The sequence below is a fragment of the Prionailurus viverrinus genome, chromosome A2 (genome assembly GCF_022837055.1).
Source record: "Prionailurus viverrinus isolate Anna chromosome A2, UM_Priviv_1.0, whole genome shotgun sequence".
Lineage (NCBI taxonomy): Eukaryota > Metazoa > Chordata > Mammalia > Carnivora > Felidae > Prionailurus > Prionailurus viverrinus.
Genome location: NC_062562.1, coordinates 151936583 through 151958212, shown reverse-complemented (window position 1 = coordinate 151958212; position 21630 = coordinate 151936583). Strand labels below are relative to the sequence as shown.

At 38.5% G+C, this 21630-nt stretch overlaps 1 protein-coding gene across 1 annotated transcript in view; it reads left to right on the top strand.

Annotated features, from left to right (window-relative positions):
* The window catches only part of MTPN (myotrophin), a 59730-nt gene that overhangs the window by 24882 nt on the left and 13218 nt on the right, over positions 1-21630 (top strand). The window contains exons 2-3 of the mRNA XM_047849003.1: positions 10357-10470; positions 11321-11404. Coding sequence (XP_047704959.1) covers positions 10357-10470; positions 11321-11404 — 198 coding nt within the window. The remainder of the gene's footprint in view (positions 1-10356; positions 10471-11320; positions 11405-21630) is intronic.

Genomic DNA, 21630 nt, shown 5'->3' with positions numbered 1-21630 from the left:
CTTGGAATTTCACCATTTTATGTTCTCCAACTTCAGCATAGTATAATTCTGTACTACAACACATTCTGGTATTTTGACCCAGTCATATTTTAGTTTCTGTCGTAAAGCCAGCCATAGGCAGTGACTGTTCTTGTTTTTCTAAAGCACATAATCAACCTGTAAGTTACCCTTCCCCCTTTTCACCAAGGCACAGTGGTAAGGCTTTCCTCCACCACCACCCCCGCCCTGCATTTTGTGACCCAATTTCAGAGATGTTAAAATACAGGAAAATGTGTGCTTTTGAATTGATGGAATGTGATATTGTTATGTTCTATAAAATAAGAACTTCAGTGGTATAGGGTATTTGGTATTAATCTACATGTCCAGAATTAGGAAAATATTTAGGTAAACTGGGGCACATCTGCTTGACAGAATATTATGTAGCTTTCAAGAAAGATAGCAAGGTATCTCATATGATGTATAATAAGTAGTGTGATTATAACTTTTTTAAGTAACTACTTTCACAGGAAAAAATGTAAACCAAAGTACAGCAAGGTAGTAATGATGGTTGTATTTTAGATGGCAAGACTCACTAGGAGAAAGATCTTTTATTTTTCCAAATTTTATTTAATGACCGTATTACTTTTTAAGTGTATTTGTGGTGGTCATGGGGTTGTCTGTAACACTTACGAAGGGATCAATTAGAAATAAATCCTGCTATGCTAACTTCCCTTTTTTTTTTTTTGTAGTTCCTAGACCATTAGATAAAGGAAATCTCAAACATTTCATTGAAATTTTTATGTTTTAATGTTATGCTTGGATGAATGATGGTAAAGGATGGTTGGATAAGAGTGTAGTGAATGAGATTCAAGACTGAATGGCGGTGGTATCTAAATGAGCTCTTTCTTTATGTAGCGAACTGAAGGAAGTTTCCTGAATACTGGTGGGGCTCATTCCTCAGTCTTTTCTCTTTTTCTAATAAATGTCTTAGGTCACATGATGAAGATATGTGAGGTACAGCTAGATGGAGGGTGGGGATCAGAACTAACAAATTCCTTTTAATAAGAATCTAGAAAGAACTTGGCAGCCTAGAAAAATAAGATGACCATTATAAGATGAAATTTAAGAGCAATTAATATAATGTCCCTACTTGTATACTCAGAAATACCAGTAACTGAAGGTCAGGATAACAACAAATCATATAAAAGATTTCACTTTAGTTATAATGTGATACGGCTGCTAAACATAATTGGTATATTATACCTGTTCCATGTGTCCCCAAGGAATAGAATTAGAACTGGTAAACAGTGGATTTTCCAGCATTTTAAAGGAATGAGCTGATCAGTAAGATCTTGAATTGCCTTTCATTAGAGAGGTTCAGTTTTAGGTTGGGCATACACAGGCAAGGATTCAAACACAGAGTGAGTGGTTGGGTTGGATGACCTTCAGAGTCCTTTCCAACACTGAGACTCTGACTTTCAGACACACTAATAATGTTTTTAAAATACCTCTATGGGGAGTGATAGTTGTTATGGTAAGCAACAGGTTCCATAGTGTGACAAAGATGGTGTAAATGACTGCCCCAATTCATTAAAATGGGCTGTAAGGCACAAGTTGCCCATAGACATTACATAGGCAGTATATATAAATAAGGCATGGCCCTTTTTTTAATGGAGTTTTCATTGAAGTATGTAAGTAATAAATACATGATTGAAGAAAGGTAAATGTAGTGTAGTAAGAGACATCAACAAGAACTTTGAGGATTAAAAGGAGGGAATTATATATCAAGAGTATCAAGGAGAGAAAAAAGAGTATCAGGTAAAAGTGTGACAAGAGAAAAATAGGTCTTGGAGAGTAAGTGGAATTTTAGCAGATCAAGACACGAACGGAAGTGGGGTAACCATGCCAAAGAAAGACAACAACATGAAGTTTCCCGGAAGTGGGAAAGCACTGATGTGTTGGGAGCATTGTATATATGAGATGAAACAACCAGAATGGCAAGTTGGTGTTGAATGGAAGATGACTTGAGTGTCACGCTGAGGATTTTCTGTTCAACAAAAGGGAGTAGTTGAAATTTTTTGAGTAAAGGAGTAGCACGATCAGTCTTACTTTTTAGGAACATTGATTAACTTGATTCACGTTTGTTGAATTGTTGAATGTGGAGAAATTGGGTAGAAAGCTATTCAAATGAGAACTGTTGAGGCCTCTATTAATATTAATAAAAGCATTTGGCATTATTGAGTGCTCACTCTGTGCCAGGAACTTTACATTATTTCAGCAAAGACTCACAAATGTCACGGGATCCATACTTTTCCAAAGTATCACCTCCTAGCTTTCTGGGAGGAAATTCCTATGGGAAATCCATACACCATAATAATTAATCTCTCCAGGCATATTCTCTTGTATACACATGTGCTGCATTTACCCACACTCTCCAAGTTATGTCTTAATATGGCATTTTATAACCTGCTATCATAATAATTTAGTAATCACAACAAATAATTATTGAGGTTGAGAAGTACCACATTTGGCATTGTGGTAAAAATACGTGTAAGATGTAGTCTCGGACTCCTAAGGTAGGCATAGACCCACAGTTCCACTTTTTTGTACCATTAGCATGCCCAGCTAGGACCATGGCTTCTTAGTAAATACTAGCTGATTTATTGATATTAAAGATAGAACTAGACCGTTACACCAATCATTTTCTAGACAGATAAGAACATATCAGAATAACAGAGGCTCTTAGTTATTGAGAACAGTGATACTTGAGAAATGAAGCATGGTTATCTTTCACAAATGCCAGTAATGTCATTTAATTTTTAAGAAGTTGGAAAACCTGTCCAGTGTCCAGCCCTAAAGTGTCATGCTTTAGTGTTGAAATAAGTGATATTAATAGTAATTAAGTTCTTCCCTTAATATAGACTCACCAGTGTATTGACATAAATGAGTCATGCATTATCACTTTTTTTTTTTAATTCTAAGAATAATTTTGATTAAGGAGCAAGATAGAGTCAGAGAAGGTAGTCTGCAGTTTGTTAGAATATAGGGTAATCTTAAAACTATTCTTGGGTTCCATTTGATTTAGAATTTCACAGAGACTTTTTCCTCCACCATAATCTAACCCCCCCCCCCCCCCCCCCATATTTGAGAGGCACCAGGAATCAACCTATCCTAAAGCATTTCATAGTCACTAACGTGGTTCTGGATAGAATGTATTAATTTAAACTCTCACCAGAAAATATTGTGAAGTAGAGGGCGCCTGAGTGGCCCAGTTGGATAAGTGTCCAACTTCGGCTCAGGTCATGATCTCACGGTTCATGAGTTCAAGTTCCACATCGGGCTCTGTGCTGACAGCTCAGAGACTGGAGCCTGCTTTGGATTCTGTGTCTCCTCCTCCCTGGCCCTCCCCCATTCATGGTCTGTCTTTCTGTCTGTCTCTGTCTCTGTTTCTCAAAAATTAACATTTAAAACATTTTTTAAAAAAATATTGTGAAATAGTATTATATGTGTAGTATATATTACTTACATATATTACATATGTGGAATATGCCATATATAGAGAAAATAAGAATAGCTTCATAACAACTTAAGAGAAAAATAATGGCAAAATATAATTTTAATAAAAATCTTTGTTGTGTATTTAACGGTTAACAGGCTTCGCTGTTGCAGTAAAGAAAAGAGTAAAACAAAACTGGATAAATTACTCTTGCTAAAAGGGAAAGGTGAAGCTAGGCAAGCCTTGATGTGATGATAAATTAGGTTTGTCAGTCTGCATTACCTCAACTGTGTATGGTAAACAAAAGCTTTGTGCAGAGTTATTTGTGACCTGCATGGTTCTTTACACACATACCATGATGAGAATTTTATTTCTGCCAGACTCTGTGACACAATATTATTGCATGGTAATGTCTTTAAAAACATAGGTACACTTTGTTGCCAAGGAAGTGTTTTGTTATTCCAAAAAACTTTATAGTCAGGGTATTCTGATGTAGATACTGTTACAAGACTGTATAAGGATGACTGAACTTCTCAGCTATTTAAATTATATATGATGAAAATCTGAACTCCTAATCAAGATTCCCCAAATTTGTTTTAAACACCTGGTAGACATGGGTGAGTCAGGAAACAGAAGCAGTAGTCAGGTAGGAAGAAAACTACCAACAGTGTGGTGTCACTGAAGCCAAAAGAGAGTCTGTTTAAAAAAGGAAGAAGTGATCGACTTAGTCACTTTTGGGAGGTCAATTAAGGTGAGTACTGAGGTAACCTCTGCGTTTTGCAACAAGGAAGTCATTGACCTCAGCAAAAGTGGTTATGGTGTAGTGTTGAGGGTGGAAGTCAGATTAGAACGGAAAGTGAGAAATCGGAGATAACAAATACAGACGATGCTTTTGGAAAATTTAGCCACGAAAGGGGAGGAACAACAATAACTAAAAGGTCTAGGCATGGGTCTAAGGAGAGGTTGATGTGTTGCACTTTGCTTTTTTAGTCAGAGAGTGTGTGTGGCAGGTACTGATGAAAAAGAGCCAGTACAGGAGTAGAGGTTGAAAACACAAAAGGTAGCAAACAAAGGAGTAAGTTTTCTCAAAAACCAAGAAAGGATGATATCCAAAACATAGGTGAGAGATTGGCTTTAGATAGGAGGAGAGGATTTGTCAGCTGTAGGAAGGTGAGGTGGAGAAAAGTTCCTGAGAGAGTGCCTGTCTGAAGGCAGTCTTCTGTGTAAAAAGTATATGATGAGCTTATCTGCTGAGAATGAAAGGGAAGGAGGAGATAGAGAAGTCTAAGGTCTTTAAAAAGTGAAAGAAACTTAAAATAGTCTCTGTGGAAAGTGTAAAAGCAAGGGAAAAAGGAAAACATGGTAAGATTGCCTTGTAATGCTAAGGGACCCCTTGAGATTGTACATCTTTCTCTAACCCCAGAATCTGGGAGACAAAATTAGTGTTAGATTTTTCTCCTTAGCTGGTAATGTTTCATTAAGTTGGACTCAAGATTACAGAATAGGTGTCCAGCTTCCCTCTGGTGATGTCACTAATGTCTACTGTGTGGGCAGAGGGTAGGGAGAAAGGAGCTAGATACAGCACTATCATCCTTCCCTATTTTACAGCGACTGCTGCGGTTACCACGTATCAAGACTGCTGAAAACCTAGTGAAATTGTCATTCAGATCCCCTACATCAGTAAACACGCCATTCATCTCAAGTTACTGCTGCTGCTACCGGATAACTAATGTATTGTCCGTGTCTGCTTGAAACGGAAGGTGTTGTATATGGCTTACTTCCAAATCTAGTACTTGAGCAACCTCACCATTTCTCCAAACGAAAGCTTTATTATATCAATGTTCACTGTATGTTAGAAACTATACTAGGCATTGGAGATGCAAAAGTAAATTAGGGAGACGTGGTATCTGACCTGTGTTCATAGAGGATACAGATACAGACAGTTTGAGTAGAATGTGGTAAGTGTTACAACACGGGGAGATGCAAGGTGTCTTGGGCACACCTGTGAGCTCACATTACTCCAAGTTGAGAAGGTTAGAGATACTTTCCACAAGGTTTATTAAAAACCGGCTTCTGAAGGACTAGTAAGAGTTAACAAAGGACAGGGGTGGGGCGGTGAAGTCAATTCTTCACTGTGAGAATTGAAGTTGAAAAGGTAGTCACCAGATAGATCACTCTAGATCTTCTGAACTGTGTTGTTCAGAGCAGTGAATAGTCATCAGAGGACTTTTTAAAAGGTAATGCTGTGATCACATTTTGTGTTTAGCAGGTTCCCTGTCGTTGCCTGTAGTAGCAGTTTCCCTGTAGTTGTAGTAAAGTATCGAGTAGGCAAAATAATGCTAGAAGTACTGATAAGGAGATTTTTCCCAGAAGTTCAGACAATTGTTTTGTTCTCTGAAGCTAGTAGGAACCACGTTGATCTTCTCTCATACCACTTTAAAACTTCTTGTTCCATATAGTTAGTTGAGGTATAGGACATAGAAGGCAAGAGCTTTCCTTTCATCACCACCAGGGAAGGAACTTGACCTCAAATAGCTTTTGCTCTTTAAGTCTCCCAGGAAGATTGTTAGTCTCCCTGCCCCCATTCTACCTCAGCTGTTGCTTTGTTAGCATCCCATTTTGTAACAATGAGCCACAGAAATTTGATTTCAGGAAAATCTGTTATTGAGGTATAATTAAACAACAGACAGATGTTAAACTGTACAATTTGATCAGTTTTGACGTGTGTATATTTCTCTGAAATCATCACCTCAATCAAGATAATGAACACATCCATCACTCTTACTGCCTGCCCCTTCGTAGTCCCTCCCTCCTGTTGTCCTTCCCTCCCCTTCCCCCAGGCAACCACTGATCACTTTCTTTCACTATACATTAGTGATAAAAGTTTGCATGTTTTATAATTTTATGCCAATACTGTATTTTCTTGATTAGTTTTTAATAATTCTTGGAATCAGGCAATACTACTAGCCCTCCAACTTTTTCTTTTTCAAAGTGATTTTGGCTAGTCTAGATTCTTTGCATTTCCAGAGGAAATTTAGGGTCATTTTGTCAGTTTCTTTTTTTTTTTTTTTTTAATTTTTTTTTTTCAACGTTTATTTTTTATTTTTGGGACAGAGAGAGACAGAGCATGAACAGGCGAGAGGCAGAGAGAGGGAGACACAGAAACGGAAACAGGCTCCAGGCTCTGAGCCGTCAGCCCAGAGCCCGACGCGGGGCTCGAACTCACGGACCGCGAGATCGTGACCTGGCTGAAGTCGGACGCTTAACCGACTGCGCCACCCAGGCGCCCCTTGTCAGTTTCTTTAAAAAGCCTGCTACGGTTTTGACTGGTATTGCCTTGAATCTACACATCAATTTGGGGAGAATCAACATCTTTACAGTATTAGGTCTTCTAACCCACAGACATGGTATCTCTCTCCATTTCTTTAGGTCCTCTCTAATTTCAACAAATTTGGTAGTTTTCCTTGTATAAGTGTTCCACATTTTTGTTAATTTATCACTGAGTGTTTCATCTTTGGATGTTATTGTAAATAATATTGATTTTAGGTTTGATTTGCAATTATTCATCAATAGTATATAAAAGTGCAGTTGATTTGGTATGTTGGTTGTTTTGTCCTGCAGCGTTCCTAAAGTTACTTATTTAGTAGCCTTTTGGTAGATTCCATAGAATTTTCTACATAGATGATTGTGTCACCTGCAAATAAAGATAGTTTTACTTCTTTTTTCTAAAATGGATGCTTCTTATTTTTTGGAAGAATTGATATTACTCTCTTTTCTTAAATGTTTGGTAGAATTTACCAGTGTAGCCCTCTAGGGCCTGGGAGTTTCTTTGTGGGAAGATAATCAGTAAAGTCTGATAGTAGCACTTTGTGTCTTCACTGTTTATTTTTCCGATCACTCTGGCTAGAGATTTATCAATTGTACTGATCTCAGAGAATTAGCTTCTGATTTTTATTCTTTTTCTGTTTTCCATCTCATTGGTTCCTGCTCTTTTTTCTTGCCTCTGGCTTACTTTGAATTTAATCTGCTTTTCTATAAATAAACTTTACTTTTTGGAGCATTTTTAGGTTCACAGCAAAATTGAGTAAAAGGTACAGAGATTTCCATATACCTTTTGTTTTCGCCTTAGTTTTTTTTTTTTCCTTTTTCAAGTTTTTATTTAAATTCCAGTTAACATCCGTGTAATTAGTTTCAGGTGTAGAATTTAGTGATTCATCGATTCCATACAACACCTGGTGCTCATCCCAGTGCCCCCTCCTTAATCCCCACCAGCTGTTTCCCCATCCCCCTCCCCGTCCTCTCTGGTAAACATCAGTTTGTTCTCTGTGGTTATTAAGTAAAGGGTCTGTTTCTTGGTTTGCCTCTCTCTCTCTCTCTCTCTCTCTCTCTCTCTCTCTCTCTCTCTCTCTCTCTCTCTCCTCTCTCTCTCTCTCTCTCTCTCTCTTCTACCTATGTTCATTTGTTTTGTTTTTGAAGTTCCACGTATGAGTGAAATCATCTGGTGTTTGTCTTTCTCTGACTTATTTCACTTAGCATAATACTCTCTAGTTTCTTAAAGTGAAAGTCCAAAACTCATTATTTTGAGGCCTTTCTCCTTTTCCAATACAGGTCTTCCAGTACCATAAATTCCTCTATAAGTACAGCTTTTGCTAAGGCCCCACAGAAGCCGACCCTTTCTTTCCTGTCAGTCATGCAGAGCCTTTCTGGTGTCGTCATTTTTTGTCTGCCAAAATAAGAACTGTAAAGGCAGTGTCTGCAGCGATAAAGGAGAAAGTTTAAGCTCACAAGTCCATTTCATACGCATTTTCCAGGCTCATACCAAGTGGGGAAGGAAGAGGTCACTTATTTGGATTTGGGAAAATATCTTTGACAAAGCTCTCTTATCGATGGCTTACTACAAGTAATACTTTGCTTTTCTCACTGAAAAGACCTATCCAGTTAATGCTCTGTAGTTAATAATGGAGGGGACCTATTACCAACGTAAGGGGAACTAGTTTCATCGAGAATTGTTTAAGCAGTGTCTCTTTTTGCCTCAAAGGCTCCCATTTGTGCAGCTGTGAATAAAGGCTAAGGTGGTACGCCAGATTGCCCAGACTATTTAAATTTGTTTCTGGAGAAAAAGTATATTACATTCAATCATACCTTTAAATTTCAGCTGTGCTGCAGAAACCTGCCTTAACTCAATTTTGGAATAGTCTTTTAGGGCCAGTATAAACCAACATCAGGGATCCACAGAAATAATAGTTAACCCTCATTAGACATTTTGCCATGTGTCAGGACCTACGTTAAATATGCGTGGGTTGTCTTAATGATGGTGTAAAACCTTATGAGGTCTAAGCATTTTTATTCCCATTTTACAGATGAGGAAACAGATTTGGAAAGTAACCTAAGTCCCACAGCTCAGTAGTAGAGTCGGAGCTGCAGCCCAGCCTCTACTGGCATTAGGCAAGTTGTACACCTGTCTCCTATATCTGTGTTTGAAAAGGCAGCTTGTAGTGGCCATGAAATGATAGGGTTCTGAACTGCTTGAGCTAGAATATGACTTGATGAGTTAACCAAACCAAGGTAAGTGAATAATATAGCAGTTGAGGATATAAATTCCTTCAGACATTTTGCTACTCTAAAATCTGAACTTTCCTTAAGAAAGAAGGGGAAAATATGGGGCGCCTGGGTGGCTCAGTCGGTTAAGCGTCCAACTTGAGCTCAGGTCATGATCTCACGGTTTGTGGGTTCAAGCCCCGCGTCGGGCTCTGTGCCGACAGCTCGGAGCCTGGAGCCTGCTTCGGATTCTGTGTCTCCCTCTCTGCCCCTCCCCCACTCTCACTTTGTCTCACTCTCTCAAAAATAAATAAATGTAAAATTTTTTTTAAAAAGGAAAGAAGGGGAAAATGCTGCATTGGGGGCAACATGGTGGTATAGAAAGAGAATGAGTTTAGATCTCACTTGTTACTAAGCCCCATTAAAAAGTTAACCTCTTTTCGCTTCAGACTTTTCATTTATCAAGTGGAGATTTTCTCCTTTTAGGATAAAGATTAGAGATTATGTGTATAGCACAGTGCCAAACCTGTATCAGCTGATCAGTAAAGAGCCTGGTTGCCTTTGTTATTGTTAGAATCTGTTAATTCTCAGTGAGTGAAAACTTTTCTTTTTTTGAGGCCTTAGTAAGTTCATTTTCTGACACAAGCCGCTCCCCATCCATCACCAAGATTCAATCCTGTTCTTCTGATAAGTGTTTGTATCAAACACTGAGTTCCTTTCCTTTATAGCAATTCTGTTTTGACATTCTGTTTAGTCCTGTGATGAGCCAGTTAAGGTCTGCCTCGCCACACTAGATAGTGAGCTCTGTGCAATCAGAAGCTCTGATCTTGTTCACCTTTGTCTTCTGTGCACAGTGCTTGCCGTGTAGCAGGCCTTTAGTCAATGTTAAATGAGGGAAATGATTCTTGGTAGCAGTACTGACTACCTTGTGATGATGATGTCTGCTTCCATCAAAGGAGTGATGCTTTCCTTAAAGTAGAAGACAGGTCCTGTGATCTGGGTAAAATCTCAGTATTTGAACTTACCAGTCTTTTCTGGCCACATCTTAACATTATGCTGATTGAACCCCTTGGAAGTAGAGCGCGGTAACATATTTCATTACATTTAGCATCATTGTCTGTTTCCAGTTTGACTGATCACGATTGAATTACTGCCGTACTGCGTATGTGCTGTTGCACAGAATTTAATTTCAACTTCTTGCTTACTTATTTCACTTTGCAGGAAATGTGATTGTTTCATGGAACTCTTAGGCTTTTAAGAAAGTGAAAATACTGGGGGTATCATGTCCCATCTTCCATCTACCATCCATCTAAATACCATTTTCATTTGGCTTCTCTTATAAGGGAGAAGATGTCAACCGGACACTAGAAGGTGGAAGGAAGCCTCTTCATTATGCAGCAGATTGTGGGCAGCTTGAAATCCTGGAATTTCTGCTGCTGAAAGGAGCAGATATTAATGTATGTAAAGAACGTGGTCATTCTAGAAAAAAAATCCTGTTGTATGCCTTGGGTAATTGTTTTCTAGTCTCGTAAAATAGAAATATAGTCTGAAATTATACCAAATTTCCTGTAACCTAGAAATAGATAGTTGGCATTTTTTTTTAAATAAGCAGAACAAACAGACTTTCTTAAATGGATAAAACCATGAGTTACGATGCTTCATTTTTAAGTTCTACAGCAACTTGAGAGTTAACACTGTCACTGTCTATAGGTGGCAAATGGCTGTCATGCAATGGAGGATAGGACTATGTAGTCCTAGAATAAATCCAGACTGGAGTTTTGGACAAAGGTCAGTAGGCAAATGGTCAGACAGGAGCGGTCACCTTCTGGCTCTTGCCTTTTACAGCTTTTCAGGGTTTTGGAAAAATGTTTAGCCATGACAGCAAGTGAGATGAACTTTACACATTTCAAGGGACACTATGTCACCCGGCCCCATTGTGGCAGCCTTGTCCCTCTCATTGGGTATTTTCTACCCCCTCTCTTCCCTTCCTGGGCCTCATTCGCATTCCTACAACGTCGTGAGGACTTGGGGCTCAGAGAGGCCAAACAATTGGCACAGTGTAAGTGGCAGAGCCAAGGTTTGAGCTGAAGTCAAAGCCCTGTGCCCTCTACTTCACTATGCTGATACTCAAGGAGACGCTGCTTATGGGCTTGGGCCCCGGCAGCTCTCTAAGAGGCTGAAAACTTGTAGCCTTGAAGGGATTTTGTGTAACAAGGCAAAGAGGTAAACGTTGATAGTTCTCTGATCAAATCTAGAAGGAAGGAAGAAATGAAAACTAAAGTCATTTTTTAATCTCTTATTTCATAGGCTCCGGATAAACATCATATTACCCCTCTTCTGTCTGCTGTCTATGAAGGTCATGTTTCCTGTGTGAAATTGCTTCTGTCAAAGGTGAGATCAGTTGCTAATTGTCTTAAAGTTTTTATTTAAAATTCCAGTGAACATCCAGTGAACATCAGTTTCAACACTACTTCATATATCACCTAGTGCTCATCACAACAAGCGCACTCCTTAATCCCCATCACTTATTTCACCTTTCACCCTTCCCACCTCCCTTCTGGTAACCATCAGTTTATTCTCTGCAGTTAAGAGTCTGTGTCTTAGTTTGTATTTTTCTTTCCTCTCTTGGTCATTTCTTCTTTAAATTCTACATATGAGTGAAATCATATGGTATTTGTCTTTCTCTGACTCATTTTTCTCAGCAAAATACTCTAACTCCATCCATGTTGTTGCAAATGGCAAGATTTCATTCTTTTTTATCGCTGAGTAATATTCCATTGTATGCACCCCGTCTTTATCAATCAGTAGCCACTTAAGCTGTTTCCATAATTTGGCTGTTGTAGATAATGCTACTGTAAACATCGGGGTGCATGTATCCCTTTGAATTAGTGCATTTGTATTCTTTGGGTAAAAACCTAGTAGTGCAGTTGCTGGATCATAGGGTAGTTTCATTTTTAACTTTTTGAGGAACTTCCATACTGTTTTCCAGAGTGGCTGCCCCAGTTTGCATTCCCACCAACGGTGCAAAGGGGCTCCCCTTTCTCCACATCTTCACCAACACCTGTTTGTTTCTTGTGTTGTTGATTTTAGCCATTCTGACAGGTGTGAGGTGATATATCATTGTAGTTTTGATTTGCATTTCCCTGATGATCAGTGATGTTGGCCATCTGGATATCATCTTTGGAAGAATGTTCTTGTCTTCTGCCCATTTTTAATCAGATGATTCGTTTTTTGGTTTTTAAGCTTTGGAAGTTCTTTATATATTTTGGATACTAACCCTTTATCAGATAAGTCATTTGCAAACATCTTCTCCCATTCTGTAGGTTGCTTTTTAGTTTTGTCGATGGTTTCCTTCACTGTGAAGAAGGTTTTTATTTTGACGAAGTCCCAGTAGTTTATTTTTACTTTTGCCTAAGGAGACATCTGGGGAAAGAAATTGCTATAGCCGATATCAGAGAAATTACTTACCATGTTCTCTCTTAGGGTTTTTATAGTTTCAGGTCTCAAATTTAGGTCTTTCATCCATTTTGAATTTATTTTTGTGTTATGGTATAAGAAAGTGGTCAGTTCCATGCTTTTGCACTTTGCTGTCCAGTTTTCCCACCGTCATTTGTTGAAGACATAGTCTTTTTCCCGTTGGATATTCTTTCCAGCTTTGTCAAAGCTTAATTGACCATATAGTTGTAGGTTCATTTTTGGGTTTTCTGTTCTATTCCACTGATCTATGTGTCTGTTTTTGTGCCAGTACCATACTATTTTAGTTACTACAGCTTTGTACTATAATTTGAAACCCAGAATTGTGATGCCTGCAGCTTTGTTTTTCCTTTTCAAGGGTGCTTTGGCTATTCGGGGTCTTTTGTGGCTCACAAGCTGTTACCAGTTCATGATGGATAAGAAGGTTGGGCTAGAATAAATCAATCCAGCCTCCTTCATCAAGAGTATCTTGCGATGAAAAAACAAGTTAGCCGAACTAAGCACTGTACTTAGTGATGTAGAAAATATTCTGGACTCCTAACCATTTGCAGACTGGTACCAGGTTTAGGACCACACTTTAAGTAGCCCTTGTATGAAATTTGTAAGCTCCGTTTTCTGTCGTACATACTGAGTGAGGTTGTTATTAGAGGCGGTTTGCTGTAAATAGGAGCCCTCCAAGTCATCTGGTGTCTTGATGTGCTTGAGGTCCTGGTAAATTTGGAATTTTCTGGTGTTCACTCTTAGAGGGCGTTCAAAATCCAGCTTCAACAAACCAGTCAGTTGCAGCATTTCTAGCCATGTTACATGGAACCTGCAGGTGTTGGAAGACAAGAAATCTTTGTAAAATAAGGCACCAGGATTAATCCTAAGCTTATCGTTTCATTGGCATAGACTGGAAAATGCTCTTTATAGCATTTCACTTGGGATTTTAAAATAAGTCCTGTTGAAGGAAGAAAGATAGAAAAATGAGTAAATGTATATAAAGCATTTTGCCACAGTGCCTAACACATAAGTGTTCAGTAAATAGTAGCTTTTATTTTAACTAAGACTGAGGAGGATTTTTAGCTTCATAGAGATAGCTTCAGTAAGATTTAGAAAAAATTGGGAAAGCATGTTTGTCTCTTAACACTTTATTGATAATTTTTTTAATTTACCCATAGCTGCATGTTATACACAATTACTAAATTTCTTTAGGTGTGTGGTTGTTACTGGTTTGGTGTTGGGTTTTTATTTTGGGAGAAGAGATATATATTAATAGTAATTTTTAGATACTACACATTCTATTGATAGGAATAATGTGGTTCTCCCAAAGCCAAAACAAATGGAAATATTCTTGGTTACTGTAGAGGATCTAGAATCTGTTGTAGGATGTGCTCCCCAAAATTTCCAGTCACTATGTCTCCTCACTGTCCATCCCTCCCCCACACCCATGACAAGATTTTTTTTAAGTACCTTTGAAAACTAGTGGATAATTTCATCCCTCGGAGAATATTTTTGCTTACCGTATTCAAAACTGGTTGTCACAGGCTGCAACTATTGATTTACAGTTTGTTAAAGATTTGTGTAATTCCAATATTTTATTAGTTAGAACTCTTTATATTGCAAGTAACTAAACCCAGCTCAGATCGGCTGAAACAGTAAAGAGATCTTGTTGACTCACATCACTCTACCGTTGAGGCGCATAGCCTCACCCTGGGCTTGAGCCACGTTCCCAGGATCTGATTTCTCTTTGCCTCTCAGCTCTGTTCCTCAGCATAGACTTAATTTAACGCCCTTGGCCTCGATATATCTGCTAAGCGTATAGTAAGAGAAACCGTAATATTACTATCTTGTGTATTTGAAAATTGCTAAGAGTAAATCTTACAAGTTCTCATCACAAGAAAAAGACTAACTCATGTGATATTAACGAAACTTATTGTGATAATCAGTTTGTAATCTATGCATGTATCAAATCATTGTTATAACATTTGTATTAGTTTAAGGGATACATATGTCACTTGTGCCCAAAAACTTAATTCGTAAGTCACATTAAAAGATAAAACACACTTTCTTCCTCCCCCTTTCACTCTCCCTGATATTTTTCTACCCAGCTAAGGTTTTGTTCTCGGAAAATAAAAACCTCCATGGGATCCTTTTTAGCTTAGGCTGTATCTAATGTTTATTAAATGAGAGGCTCCTAATAAGCATGCTCTTTCTTCTTAGCCGTGTCTCAAACTCTGTATTTCTTTCTGGTAAGTTTCTCTTTCCTCACAGGACAAACAAAAAAACCCAGTTATGGTCATGCCAGAGAAGTCCTGAAACCCTTGTTCTGTATTCCTTATTCCCAAAGCATGGTGCTCCAGGTCCCTGAGACATGACTGTAAGATTCCATTGTTAAAGAATCTTCTGGCTTGATGTGTATATACATTAGGCCCTAACATGGTTTCTTAGAAGGGTCTCTGTAATTATGTACTCTTCTGCTAAATTATTGGTTGTAAGTTGAGTTGTTTGACTTTTAACTAGCTTATTTATTTTTACTTGTAACTGTAATACTGTTATTTTATTTGTGTGTGAGTCTTGATTTTTGGAGCTAAGTGACATTCAGAGGTGGCTCTGTTGATGGCAGATCGATTGTACCCATGCAGAGCTATTATTTTAGATGAAAGGGTTTTTTTTACCTTTATGAAAGCAGCATAGGAAAATTTAGTTCTGCTTTTTCAAAATTACTTTTTTTATTATTGCATAACCTTCTTTAATGGATACCCTATAGTTTTGTTAGCCCGATTTTTTTTTTGGAAATTGATTGTGCTTTCAGAAATCCTTAGTTGCTAAAATAAGGCTATTCCAGTGCATTTTTTTTTTGTTACGATCAATGCTTGTATTATGAAATCTGGTTCTGCCTTTTATCAAAAGTTAGAATCCTTATGGATTATTACGAATTTGTGTTAAAAGTACTTAGTTTGAGAAGTTTATCAAATTGACGTTTTTAATGTATTATCCAGCTGGTATATCATTAGTATAGGAAAAAAAAAAAAATAAAGTTAAAAACTCAGTGTGATCACAACTAATAGGGAAAAAAGAGAAAACCACTAAAACAAAAGAAAGGAGGGTTACTAGAATGATATCAAATCAGTAAGTGATAGTATATCACATAGTTGGGACAAGTTTTCGTGTTTGGTTCTCCTTTAGTGCAGTGGAAGATGAAGTCTATGACACAAGTGGGAATTTAAAACATTTAATCCTTGATTGTCCATATAGTAAAAGAAAAAACTTTTACAGGGATAGTTATGAGAACTGTAACACGTATATTTCTGTACGTAAAAGTTATTTGGCCTGATTTTTGAGCTAGAAATTTAAAAAAAAAGAAGAAGATCAATACATGTGGGACTTCCACTTCGAGATGGAGGCCTGAGCACATGCCATGGTATGAGGTTCATTAGAGAAGACATTGTAATGAATCCTTCAGACACAGAAAGCAGAGGGGATGGCACTGAGGAAAATAACATGCCCCGACACGAGCAAGAGAGTGTCATTGCGAAAGTAGGAACTGATCCAGGGTGGCTCCAAGCCTTGAAGTGGTTAGTACCCTGAGCAAGAAACAAGTGAAGACTGGATACACCATAAACCCAAAGAGAAAAACCGAGAGGCAAGAAGGATCGTAAGAAATTAGTATATGAAAAAATCTAAGTGAATATTAAAATAAAAAACAAACGCTAAAGTTAAAAAAAATAAGCTAGGAAAACAAAATGAGGTAGGGGCGCCTGGGTGGCTCAGTCAGTCAAGCATCCCACTTCGGCTCAGGTCATGATCTCATGGTTCATAGGTTTGAGCTCCGCGTCGGCCTCTGTGCTGACAGCTCAGCCTGGGGCCTGCTTTGGATTCTGTGTCTCCGTCTCTCTTTGCCCTTCCCCTACTCTCTTTCTCTCTCTCTCTCTCAAAAATAAATAAATATTTTTAAAATTTTTTTTAAAAAGCTAAAACTACATAATTGCTGAATGGTAAGATGGTGATCAAAGTTCCTGGTACTTCCACAACATCCAGAGCACATGAAAAATACTATGCAAAACTGGTGAGGAGAGACAAGGGAAAAGAGACAGAACAGGTCAAAATGCAGGCTCGAGAAGCCTCCTGAGTAGCAGTAGCAGAGGAGGAAGAAGCCCAAGCAAGAGTGTGAAACACACATCCAGGATTGAGAAGTGGCAACCAACGAGCACAGCAGCAGTGAAAAGGCCAGACCTGATAAGACTTCTACCTGTTTTTATCAAAGCAAAACAGACTGTTTAAGTATATATCATTTTGAATTGTAATGATCTCAGTTGAATAAAGGTTTTTGGGTTTTGCCTTTAAAATCTTAAAAAGTGATACAAAAATATCCTGTGGTCCAGAGGTTGGCAGACTTTTTCTTAAAAAGTCATGTATGACTTTGAAGACCATGTGTTTTCTGGCCTAACTCTGCCACTCTAAAACTGCCATAGACAAACTAGAACAAATACTGAAATTTGTGTGGAATCACAGGAGACCCTGAATAGCCAAAGCTGGAGGCATCACAGTCTCTAATTTCAAGATACCTGCTACAAAGCTTTAATAAAACAGTATGGTGTTGGCACAAAAATACACACATTCTGTCCAGTGGACTAGAATAGAGCCCAGAAACAAACCCATGCTTAATATGGTTAACCTTTGACATTGGCCTTAGCAACATTTTCTAAGGCAAGGAAAAGAAAAGAAAAATAGACTACTGGGACTATACCAAAATAAGAAGCCTTTGCACAGTGAAAGACACTATTAACAAAATGAAAAGGCAACCTACTAAATGAGAGATTTACAAATGATACATTCAATAAGGGGTTAATATCCCAAATATATAAACCTACAGCTCAACACCAAAAAAACAAACAAAAAAAAACACTACACAAATAGACACTTTTCCAAAGAGCACATGTAAATGGCCAATAGACACATGAAAAGATGCTCAACATCATGAATCATTAGAGAAATATAAATCAAACCCACAGTGAAATAATACCTTAACACCAGCCAGAATGGCTAGTGTCAAAAAGACAAGGAATAACAAACGTCAAGGATGGGGGGGAAAAGGTAGCCATCGTGCATTGTTGGTGGGAATGTAGATTGGCATAGCCATTGTGGAAAACAGTATAGAAGTTTCTTTAAAATTTTTTAAGTAGAACTACCATACAATACAGTAATTCCACTACTGGGTATTTATCCAAAGAAAACCAAAATACTAATACAAAAAGGTTTATGCACTCCTGTGTTTATTGCAGCAATTTGGAGTCCCTAGATTAATGGATAGAGGAGATACACACACACACACACACACACACACACACACACACACACACACACAGTGGAATATTACTCAGCCATGAAAAAGTATGCAGTCTTGCCATTTGTTACAGCATGGATGGCTCTAGAAGGTATTATGCTAAGTGAAGTCAGTCAGAGAAAGACAAATACCATACGATTTCACTTATAAGTGAACTTTTTTGCTAAAAAGCAAAACAAAAAAGCAGAAACAGAGTCATAATCACAGAGAACAAACTGGTAGTTGCCAGAGAGGAGAGAAAGAGGAGGATGGGCAAGGTGGGCAAAAGGGAGTGGGAGGTATAGGCTTCCAATTGTGTAATGTGTAAGTCACAGGGATGAAAGGTGCCGCACAGGAATATAGTCAGCAGCGTCGTCATAGGGTTTTATGGTGACAGATGGTAGCTGCACTTGTGCTGAGATTCCATAATGTATAGAGTTGTCCAATCACTGTTGTATACGTGAAACTAATATAACATTGTATGTCGACTGTAATTCTAAAAAGCTGTCCTAGACAGTACAGAAATGAACAAGCATGGCTGCATTCCAGTAAAACTTTACTTACAAAAACCAGCATCTGGGTCACAGTTTGCTGACCGCTGTTCTAGCTCATGAATAGTTTGGAATTTATAGTGCACGTCATGTTAAGGTTCTAGCCCTCAGTGGGAACATGACCCTTCCTAAGTGATGCAAGTTAAGAATGTAGCTGTCATTCTGGATGCTTTTTTCCAACTCTGCTAGTGCTCATTTGTTGAAAAGTTTTATCATCAACTAGTGTAACCAAACAAGAGCTTACAGGACAATGATCTGGAATTTTCACTGTTTATTCCTGATTAAAATCTCATATGCCTCAGAAATAGCATCATTTCATGAACACATTAGTTAAAAGGTTAAGCATGAAATGATACTCGTGAATTAAAATATTAGCCAGTAGACTTTCGTAAGTCCAAAGTTAATTTCTTTTTCACAGCTGTATTTTGATATACATAAAATTGGTATCTTCTAGTTTGGTTAAAGATACAATTCTCTGAGAGAAATGTTTGCCTGCAGCAAACTCTCCGTTAGACATTTCCCATAATATTGTTATGGTACATAGTATCTGACATCTATCAACATTTCTACATTAATACTTAACTAAAATTCCTTATAATTTATGTAATGCCTTATAATTTATATGTTCATAATTGGATTTTAAGAAGTATCCTTGTTTCCTAATCCTAGAGAAAACCATTTCGAAATAAACCAATGTGGGAGAAAGGGAAATATTTAAATGTTTGCTTGTATACCTCATTTAAAGGTGTTAAGTTTGGGGCGCCTGGATGGCTCAGTTGGTTAAGCATCCAACTTTGGCTGGGGTCATGATCTCACGGTTCATGAGTTCAAGCCCCGCATCAGGCTCTGTGCAGACAGCTCAGAGCCTGGAGCCTGCTTCGGATTCTGTGTGTGTGTGTGTCTCTCTCTCTTTCTCCCTCTCTCAAAAATAAACATTCAAGAAAGAAAAACATGTTAAGTTTGCTACAATGTAGAATGTAGACAGATAAGCTATGTCATTTACTCTGGTGTGTTCATATAGTCCTCATGTAAGTATATGCTATTACTAAAAATGACCAACTTCCTGTAAGAACAAGAATGCTTTTAAAGAGAAAAAGTTGTACCCTAGCAATGTGAGAATGAAAATCTTGTGAATTGAAAACTTAGCGAAAGTTTTATTTATTTAAAAAAAAAATTTTTTAAGGTTTATTTATTTTTGAGACAGAGAGAGACAGAGCATGAACGGGGGAGGGGCAGAGAGAGAGGGAGACACAGAATCGGAAACAGGCTCCAGGCTCCGAGCCATCAGCCCAGAGCCCAACGCGGGGCTCGAACTCACGGACCGCGAGATTGTGACCTGAGCCGAAGTCGGCTGCTTAACCGACTGAGCCACCCAGGCGCCCCTAGCGAAAGTTTTAAAACAGTAACTACTGTTTTATTCCTAGATTACAAACCTACAGCATACTTAAATTATTATTATAAACTGTCATTTGTTATTAGTGATATTTAGCACATTAAGCTATAACTGAGAGGAGGAAATCCAAAGAAAATTTGGCTTTGTTTTCCATTATTTCTCTGCATCACATTGTGTCAAAGAAGTTACCTCCTTAGCAAGTCTACTGTAACCATACAACAAAATAGGTAACCACTAATTGTGTGACACCAATTTTAGTGACTCATAGCTGTGTAAAGACCACTCTCGAAGTTACTTGCTTCTGTTTGAGTAGGATAAATGAGTGAGGTACAGACACAAAGGTTTGCTCAGCTACCTTTCCTTTTATTAAAAGGAAGTCAAACTACTAATGTTTTACATAAAGTATGTCTTAGAGTAAAAAATACGAAAATTTAGAACATTGATGTCTTTACTGAACATATTTGTGTTCTATTTAAATACCAAGCAGCCAGTTAATGATAAAAACTGAATACCCCCCTCAAATGCCAGCATTGTCAAATCCTCCAAGTGTCTGTGGTACTGATTTTTGCCGCTTGAACTGAGAATTAAATGTGTAAGATACAAAGATTGGGAAGTCACCCTTCTCAGCATAAACAAATATGTACTTGCAGTTAGAACCCTTTTTTGCTCTGATTACTCACTGCCCCATCCCCAGAAAAACCTAGACAGCTTTACATATGCTCAAGCTAGGATTTTATGATTGCTCGGAACCCCCAAGTTCTGTTCCATCTAACTTAGGCAGGTTTGGTTTTAAAAGCATTTCAGGACCAGTGACCCTCAGGGAACTCAGCGATGCCTTTCTGAATTACTTTAAAAAGAAACTGCATTGTCAGAATTGATCCAGCTCTGAATTTCACCACTTAAATCACGGAGAGACCAGTTGTTACACTGTTGCCCAAATCCCCTACACAAATGTACCCGTTGTAAGCTTGTTATTTTAAACCATTTAGATCTTTCAGCCTGGCGTCGTTAGGAGGTAGTTCTGGTCAGTGACCTACTTATCGGGTGCCTTGGTGCCACACACACCACCCCCAAGTTGAGTTCTCAGTTCTGCCTCATAATCACTTTGTGGTTTTGAGCAAGTTCCTTCACATGTAATCCTAAGCTTGCTCTTCTGCAGCACAGAGCCAGTAGAGTAGTCCCCCGCCCGCCTCATCCAGAGTTTTGCTTTTCATGGTTTTAGTCACCCTCGTCCAGCCACAGTCCGGATTCAGGTGATCCTCCTTCTGACTGTCCTCAGAAGGTCGTTCGTAGCCGAACGCCGTGCGGCCGTGCCCGCGTCGTTCACCCCGTTCATTACATCTCCCGAGGCATCTGATCATCTCCCGTCACCACACTTAAAGGGACCACCTGCACCTCTTCCTTTCCCTTGAACACTTAGAGGCCAGTATAGGCTGACTGATTGGCCCACTTCAATAATTTGTGTTTCAGGGGGCAGGGAGGCCGGAGGATCGGGAGAGAGGGTAACAGCCAGTCGGTGAACAGTCAGAATACACGTAAGGTCATCTGTCCATAAGTTTGCCATCTCACAGGGTCACAGTGCATGGTGTGCCAAAACAGTTACAGTGGGAACGAAGATCACTGATGCCAGATCCCCAAAACAGAAGAAATGAAAAAGTTTCACATACTGTAAGAATTACCAAAATGTGACACAGAGACAGGAAATGAGCAAACGCTGTTAGAAGAGTGGCACTCATAGACTTGCTTGACCCATGGTTCCCACGAGCCTTTACTTTGTTAAAAAACAAGAACCCTGTATCTGCAAAGCACACTGAAGCAGAACACATTAAATTGAGGTGTGCCTGTGTTTACCATGCGGACTTATGTTTGCATACACGATCCTTTCCTTTGTCCT